The sequence below is a fragment of the Hippocampus comes genome, unplaced genomic scaffold (genome assembly GCF_001891065.2).
Source record: "Hippocampus comes isolate QL1 unplaced genomic scaffold, H_comes_QL1_v1.1 scaffold156, whole genome shotgun sequence".
Classification (NCBI taxonomy): Eukaryota; Metazoa; Chordata; class Actinopteri; order Syngnathiformes; family Syngnathidae; genus Hippocampus; species Hippocampus comes.
Window position 1 is genome coordinate 6,833,717 of NW_017805744.1, and position 8,283 is coordinate 6,841,999.

The window sequence follows — 8,283 nt, forward strand, 5'->3', positions numbered from 1 at the left end:
TATAAATAAACTTGCTGTGCATGCATGTCATTTATTATAAATAGTAAAAAGGTATTTGAGTAAGTTAAAATATTTTGTCTATGGATTTATGTATTCATGTGGAATTAAATCCCTTGTTGGTTATACTGTATTATTAAATTCAAAATGTTGTTAATTTGTTTATGTGAAAGGATATAAGGTATTGTTCTTCCCTGCACTCTCCTAATAAACTACCTATTATGACATTTGATGGCTTTAAGTCAGTAACAAATACAATGCCGTCTACCCCTAGGTTGTAAAGAAATGCAAACTCTGTCGAACATGTAATATTAACTATTGATATCGATTCTGGAAAGACCCTACTGAATTAAATTTGGTCTGCCAGTTGTAGTGTTTTTAGAGCTACGTTAAACAATCCTGCATGTTCTACAAAGGTGACAGAACTTTTCATGATGAATGACGTAGGTCTTGTACCTCAGTGGTTAGAGCACAGGTGATGGAAAAAATTCAGGCTTTGCCTTCCTATTTATAGACTTAGGCTTAGTTGGTTGCTGTGGACCAAATACAGGTACTGTACAGTCAATTACATTGGCAGTGACTACTTGAGCACTACAGATAATGGATGGGAAACAGAAAGTTAGTGATTAATGAAGAGACTCACAAATGTAGCAAAACACTGGAAATGATGTGAAAAATGTGCTCCTGTAGTGTAATATATATTACCCATACTCCTATTCCACTTGTTGCGTAATTTTCCAAAATCGCATGATAAAGTAGTTAAGCCTTCGGTTGAAATCAGTACAGGTAATACACATTTTCATTTTTGTAATGATATATGATAAGTATTTTACAGCGTGAAGGTCATTTGGGCGTTTTGTTGAATTATTTTTCGTGTTTGATGGATGAAGCCCTGTTTTTTTTTCTTCGCTTAAAATACTGTATTTGCCATCTCTTTTCACGACACTGTGGAACGGGTCAAGGTATTCTCAGAGAAATGTACGTGAGCAACGTACGCACGTGCGTAATGGTCTACGTGATGACGTCAGGTTGTAGGTTAGTTATGATGGCAACCGCAGGTTGACAACAAGTCAATGCTGGATTGTAAACTATTAAAAGTTAGGGCTAAAACCGCGGTGCGGTAAATAAGGTGAATTTAAGAGGTTGAGCTCGTGCACACTTGAAACACACACAAGCGCGCGTTTTGGGGAAGGGTAAGTTAACGTAGCTTCAGTGAGTCCAAGTGACACCCGAGTGTGAGTGAGACCATCGTGTGTGCGTCCTGCTCTAACTTGACTTCTCACGTCAACCCACGCTCTTGCTTCTTCCCTGGGACAACTGTGAACAAGAAACAGTCGCCGAAATGAAATATACGCAGGAGAGCCAACCGACTTGCACACGTTAGCAGATGCTTAGTGTGCTAGCTGCTAGTTAGCCCAAAGTGCTGTTGCGAGCTAATGTCAACAGTCAGCTTCCAAAGAGACAGCTGCACTCCACAATGTTTGCTTGATTTTTGAATTTCGCTGAGCAGGTCAGCGGGAACATAAATGATGTCATCGTCACTATTGATAGAGGATCATCTATATTCACAATGCGTTTGTTGACATCCATGCATTCGCCACCTAGTACTATATTATTTTCGCACGTCTAGTATACTAAAGAACCATTTTGAGCCGCATTTTATAAACTCACTTTCTTTGTCTGTTTGCATGTTACAGTGGCACTATGCCCGCAGCTACTGTGGATCACAGCCAAAGAATATGTGAGGTATGGGCCAACAACCTGGAGGAGGAGCTGAAGAGAATTAGACATGTCATTCGAAAATACAACTATATCGCCATGGTGAGTGATAGTTGAGCTATTGTATTTGTACAGCGCCCTGAAAAGAACGTACTATAGGCATGGTGGTTTTCCTTTTTAGGTAACAAGTTTGTACTCCACAGGACACAGAGTTTCCAGGCGTAGTCGCCAGACCGATAGGAGAATTCCGAAGCAATGCTGATTATCAGTACCAGTTAATGCGCTGCAATGTGGATTTGCTCAAGATAATCCAGCTGGGCCTCACCTTCATGAATGAGCAAGGGGAATATCCTCCAGGAACATCGACATGGCAGTTCAATTTTAAGTTTAACCTGACGTAAGATGATGCTCCTCTCTCTCCAAACACTTGTCGTGGGCCATGGTGTTTAAATACAGTGAAATGCTTCAATGTTTTACACAACTGTATCCATCCATAAAATTGAAACTGACTCGCCCTTGAAATCTACATGTTCCCCATCTCCGATTCAGGGAGGATATGTACGCACAGGACTCTATTGAGCTCCTGACAACTGCAGGGATTCAGTTCAAGAAGCTCGAGGATGAAGGCATCGAGGCATTGTACTTTGCGGAGCTCTTGATGACTTCAGGAGTAGTACTGTGTGATGGGATCAAGTGGCTGTCATTTCACAGGTATTCACTCGACTCTCTTCATTCCATTCATTTCAAGTCTGTCTGCCAGTCACAAAAGTACATTACTCGAATGAGCAATATAGTGCCATCTAGTGGTGAACTCGTAGAATGCAACGACATGAGTTCGAAGCACTTGCGTTTTGAAACACCGCATTTCGCAAGTTTACCACCAATTGCTTTAGCAGAGGTGCAAGCAAAATGTCATCACAAACGACTTCTTGTATCCCCTCAAGTGACAAAGTAAATGTATAGCATTTGTTACACCTGCGGTAGTCGGATTGATGAGGAAATACATTCGCTAAGTTTGTCTCCTTCTGGTGTCTGAAGCCAAAAGATGGCGGCGAAACATGGCAGCCTCCTCCAGGGGAGGCACACTCAATGTCATTTAAAAAAAAACAAAAAAAAAAACCGTATTTTTGTGCACGTTACTGGAATTAATAGTGGGATTTTGAAATAATGAACATTGAAAAATCAACCAATTTTTACACACTTGTCACTTGGGATGGGATGGGAATTTCTGTCAGAAATATTCGGGCTGAAAGCAGGCCATGATCTGTTTCATGTGGTCCTTTGGGGTTGGTTACCTTCCGTCTGGCTAAACCTTTTAGTACACGCTCACTTGTCAAAGCTAGCCGTCAGATATGTGATGAAAAAGCCTCAGGGACACGTATGTCCAAATTTATGGATTTACACTATAATATATCAGCCATCATCTTAAAAATAATTGAAATTGTTACATCTCAAGACTCAAAATTAGCCGATTCACGTCATCGTATGGGAATCAAATTTAAATTTTGCCCCAAATTGTGAATGGACGTTTATCTGGCAAAGCACAGACCTGCCAAATGTTCCAGAAATCACTGAACGCTAACTCCCTCATTACGTCCATAAACACATCGGAATTGTTAATCGTTAATAATTGGATATTTAAAAAAACAAAACAAAACTCAGCAGTGGCCACCGGTATCAAGGGCTTTAATTTTCCCTCCGCTCAGCCGATCATGTAAGAGAACCCCCTCATGTGTGAGCCTGTCTTTGCACTGAACTGATGCATGGTGACGTATGAATGGAGTGTCAATGGTTAATCTATCGTGCAATTTGCATTGGTTCTCGTGGCTACTAGGGATGTCACAGTATCCAAATGTCATGATACACTATTATCACGATATGGAACTCACAACATGATAATTATCATGATATTGTGGGGAGGTTGGCGTAAAAAAAAAAAAAAAGCTTGTGATTCTGTATAAAACCATGATATTGTGGGGGGGAGAAAAAGCCCATACTGAAAAGCCCCCACAATATTGTGTTTTATTTATTTATTTTTTTACATAAGACAAACGATTGGCTTGTCATTTGATTGTCATGTGCTCCTATTGGCTCAGCGGCTCATGATCTATGGACTGCCAAGTTAATGTCGATTATCACATTATTATTTCGACTATTTTTAAATGGTCTGGGTGTTTGTGTTGAAGCCAGAGTCGTTCGTTTCACCCTTTATAATGTATGGCTGTGTTGCAGCGGCTACGATTTTGGATACCTAATCAAGGTTCTCTCCAATGCCAAGCTGCCTGAGGAAGAGATTGATTTTTTTGAGCTTGTTCGCTTGTACTTTCCAGTCATTTATGATGTCAAGTACCTCATGAAGAGCTGCAAAATTCTCAAGGTACACAACAGCTTGAACCCGGTTCATCAGTCTAATGCTTCATTTTGACCTGGGGTGTGGCTGGTGACATGATTGACAGTCATTTCATGTATTCAGGGTGGATTGCAGGAAGTAGCTGAGCAGCTGGAACTCGAGAGGATCGGACCACAGCATCAAGCAGGCTCTGACTCTTTACTTACAGGCATGGCTTTCTTCAAGATGAGAGAGGTAGGCCGCTTAGCAGAAAAACGAGGACTCTTGATTACTTTTGCACAGGTGAAATTTAATATTCCAATTGAGCCATGCTGTAAGTCGCATTCTTTTAATGCTGCCATACACTGACTGGCCACAACACAGTGCATCATCTAGGAATGCTTAAAATGAGCTAAGTACAGAAAAAAAAACTCTTACAGAGAGCTGACAGTTTCTGCTGTCATTTCAGCCTTCACTGAGCTGTCAGTGTCAATCAAGGCTGTGAACCGACTTCCTGCTGTCGCCGTTGAAGCAATGTGTCCCTGTTGATGGTGTCATCTCCGACGAGCGGACCTACATGCTCCTACACAGCCGAGATGCATTGCTTCGGCGGCGGCAAGTGTTTGGAGCACAGCTTAAATAATCAAATAAAGCTGTCGCTGGAACAAAAAAAGTTAGCCCGAACACAACACTATGATATGGTATGCGAGACAGTCAACAGACTGGCAATGATGCCAGCCAATCAGCTCACCGGATAAATCCACTCGTGCTGTCATTGGTCGATGACGCGCCGGGAACCAATCACGCGCCTTGTTTGAGTTGGCACGTACAAAGCCTCTGAGTCACGTCAGCTCTTTGTTCGGCATGCAGGGAAACATTCTCTCTCGCGCATCAACATGAAACGATGCGTCTTTCCGCGATGTGGGTGCTGATATGGCTGTATTTTTTTTTAAATATTTCTTTTTGGGGGAAAAAAAAAACACTAAACACTGAAGCCGTAAAACTTGAAGCGTGAAGTCGCGACGGATCACTGTACATTCACTCAGTCAGTTAAACTCAACACAGTCTTTATTGTTGAGGTTGTAGTTTGCCCTGGAGAGCTGCTTCGAATATTTAACCCTCTTCGTGTGACTGAAGAGGGTGCCCAAAATATTAGAAACAGGCAGTTTGACACTGCAGTATTCTCTTCTCTGAAGTCAAACGTTCAATGCAGCTCTTGCAGTGTGTGTGTGTGTGTGTGTGTGTGTGTGTGTGTGTGTGTGTGTGTGTGTGTGTGTGTGTGTGTGTGTGTGTGTGTGTGTACATGGAGTGAGTGTATTTATTTGTAGATTTCTATGCTCAGTGTATGCGTTTCCACCAGATGTTCTTTGAGGATCACATTGACGACGCAAAGTACTGCGGCCACTTATATGGGCTTGGCTCAGGATCAGCCTACGTCCAGAATGGAACAGGGAACGCTTACGAAGAAGAAGCTAACAAGCAGCAATCTTGACATCAATCCTCGCACCATACTGCACTTGGCGATGCGGCCAGAGGCCGAGCTTGGACAACCGGAGGATTAGAACGATAATCACGGAGGAATCGCTTCATTCAGCCAGCCTGTTTGTCATTGGTTCTGCTTGTGTCAGACAACTGAAATGATTGCTAACAGTGAGACGTACTACACTTTGCCTCACACGTGACACAGCTGCGCTGGTGTGAGCTTAATCAAGTACTCCTGCAAAACATCTGGTTGGTTCAGTACCATTTAACATGCTTGAAAAAAAAAGATGGGATTTTAGTTTGACTAAAATAATCTGTAGAATTGTTTTGCACTTTAAAGCTCTAACTTGATTTTATATGGAAAGTATGTGCCCTGACGTCTCTCTGCTCTCGGTTGCTTTCTCCACGTTCACATTTTACGCGGAGGAACACGCAGCGCTGACTTAATGTTCTAACATTTTGCCACACTCAGCCTTAAGATTAGCTGCATTCTTTTAAACGTTTAAGTTATTGTGCCAGTTATGGAAAAAGATACACACTCCTACGCTAACATACCACACTTTACCTTATTGCCTCAAAATGAGAAAAGGAGCTCCTCGTTGGGTGTGCTCGTAGGCACACAGATGGGAAGTCCTGTCATTTCTTTGCTTGTTTTGTTATTTCCACCTCAACACTCCCATGTGAGAAGTCTGTATTCCAGGATAATACAGTTTTTGCATGTGTGCATCCGAGAAATGTTGAAGCCGAGATTGGATTTGGTGTGCACATAAATGCTCTCTTTTTACGCTCGCTCGTGATTGCAGTCATGCTGTTTGCCCACACGGTGTCGCACTGATCTCCCAAGTCAAAACGTAGTTCAAACAAACTCACCTGATGTAGCACATGTAGAGGTCATCATGCTGGAGTACTCTGTTGTGGGTACATTTTCTTTTGGTTTATTTTAATGGAAGTTATTTTGGTAGAGTTTTAGTGTTGTAATAAAATAATTTTCAAAAAACAAACACTTTTACTCCTTTGGAAAACATCTAACATGCATCCTTTGAGGTTTGTTTTGGTGGAGCTCATGTGTAGCGTTAGCCTTTTGATGAGATTGTTTGTTTTATGTTTGTGCTGCTTTCCTGCTCTAACATGCTGCATAGGGGAAGCGCATGTTCCAAAAGTTTTCAACAAAAGCTTGTGTTGTTGAACCGTAAGCTAAACATTTGTATGTGTGTTTTCTGGCATATACAGTGCATATAAAAAGTCAGCACCATCTGTTGAAATGTCAGATTTTTGAGATTTAAATAGAATGAGACCACGGTCAGTCATGTCAACGCCTTTTCCACCATTAATGTGACCTATATATATATCCTGGGCAACTCAATGGTGAATAAAAGGTCGGTAAAAAGAAAGTCTGATATTAAATGTGGTGGCACAAGTGTGAGCGACCATTTAGAACTGGCCATTTGTGTTTTAGCTCATATCGCAGTTATTTATTTTTACTATCTCCAAATATTTTCTTGTTCAATGAAGTTGAACTGCTTACAGCTGTCTTGGTCTCATTTTTTTGAAATCACAAATCTGTTCTTATATCCGCTGTTGGTATGCCTCCAGTTCAGTGTCTTGTTGATGACTGATGTTTTGTTTTCTTGTTTGCAGTGTGCACTTGACACTGTCATGAGCAAGAGTATGCAATATAATATCAAGGGTTGTTTTTAGATTATTTTGTAAATAAAGGCTCAAAGCTTTCATAATGGAAATACCATTTTGCATCTTTGACTGAATGCCTGAATAATTTGTCCACAGAATGGAAAAGTGAACAAACAAGCATTTCTGTTTTGTTTTTTTATTGTTGTAAAGGTCACAAAAGAGGATCAGGTCCACATTTCATTTCGACTCACACAGACAGAATAGAAAAATATAGCAAGACCGTCATAATTGGGGCTTTAAAAACAAAACAAGGGTATTCAAAATTTACAGACTTGTTAAGTTTGAGAACGTACACATGCATCGCAATCAATTATGTTGTTAAAAAAGTTACCGGTAATTTACTCCTGTACTCCCAAATGAAATTGCAAAACTCAGACTCAAACAAAAAATGTTGTGATAATTGGATAAACCAAAGTGCACTCTAACCTTTTCACTGAACTTGATTCAATGTCTCAAAATTTTTTTTTAATACATGTCCAGCTGGTCACTGGTTGAGTCATTTTGACAACTTGCTGTACTCTGATGTAATATTTCTTCAATGTGAATTTTAGCTTAAATCATAAACATTAAGAAAGCCTTTAAATATTTCACTTGGTGTGTAGTGAATCTACAGTATGTAGTGGTGAGTTTCACTGTTACAATGGCACTATTTCAAATTTTTTTCTGATGATCAATTTTATCAAAATGCATCTTACGATAGTGGGAGGCAACCAATGTATGGCTGTGCAAAGAAGCCACAACACTGTACAGTTCTCGAATGCAGGTTAGTATGAAAACATATTGCTACTCGCCCTCTATTTACAAACAGTCAACACATTTGGGCAGATTGTCGACTCATTTTATCCAAGACAATATTATGGTTATGGTTTCTCTCGGAGAGCCGTTATCTTGTAACATACACAAGTGCCCCCTGCATTTTAATGGTATATATTTAACAAACAACTGGTACTCAGAAGACATGGAAAATAGTGACAAGCAAATATAAATGTTAAATTTATGACAAAGGGTTCGGTGAAAGAAAATGCATAGTATCTGTAGAAAGTGAAGACAACATTCAAATTTGGTGC

The 8,283-nt window shown here is 40.4% G+C and overlaps 1 protein-coding gene across 5 annotated transcripts; it reads left to right on the forward strand.

Annotated features, from left to right (window-relative positions):
- The first annotated feature begins 1,038 nt into the window (after positions 1 to 1,038).
- On the forward strand, positions 1,039 to 7,071 carry cnot7 (CCR4-NOT transcription complex, subunit 7). Of its 5 annotated transcripts, none has more exons than XM_019884250.1 (7): positions 1,039 to 1,507; positions 1,695 to 1,818; positions 1,920 to 2,113; positions 2,266 to 2,427; positions 3,949 to 4,093; positions 4,190 to 4,300; positions 5,406 to 7,071. In XM_019884250.1, the coding sequence occupies exons 2-7, from the start codon at positions 1,702 to 1,704 to the stop codon at positions 5,535 to 5,537; spliced, it is 861 nt and encodes a 286-aa protein (XP_019739809.1). In that variant the 5' UTR covers positions 1,039 to 1,507; positions 1,695 to 1,701; the 3' UTR covers positions 5,538 to 7,071. The 5 variants fall into 5 exon arrangements, with proteins under 5 accessions (XP_019739809.1, XP_019739807.1, XP_019739811.1 ...); XM_019884248.1 differs by having other exon boundaries at positions 1,039 to 1,190; XM_019884252.1 differs by having other exon boundaries at positions 1,039 to 1,126.
- The last annotated feature ends 1,212 nt before the right edge of the window (positions 7,072 to 8,283 follow it).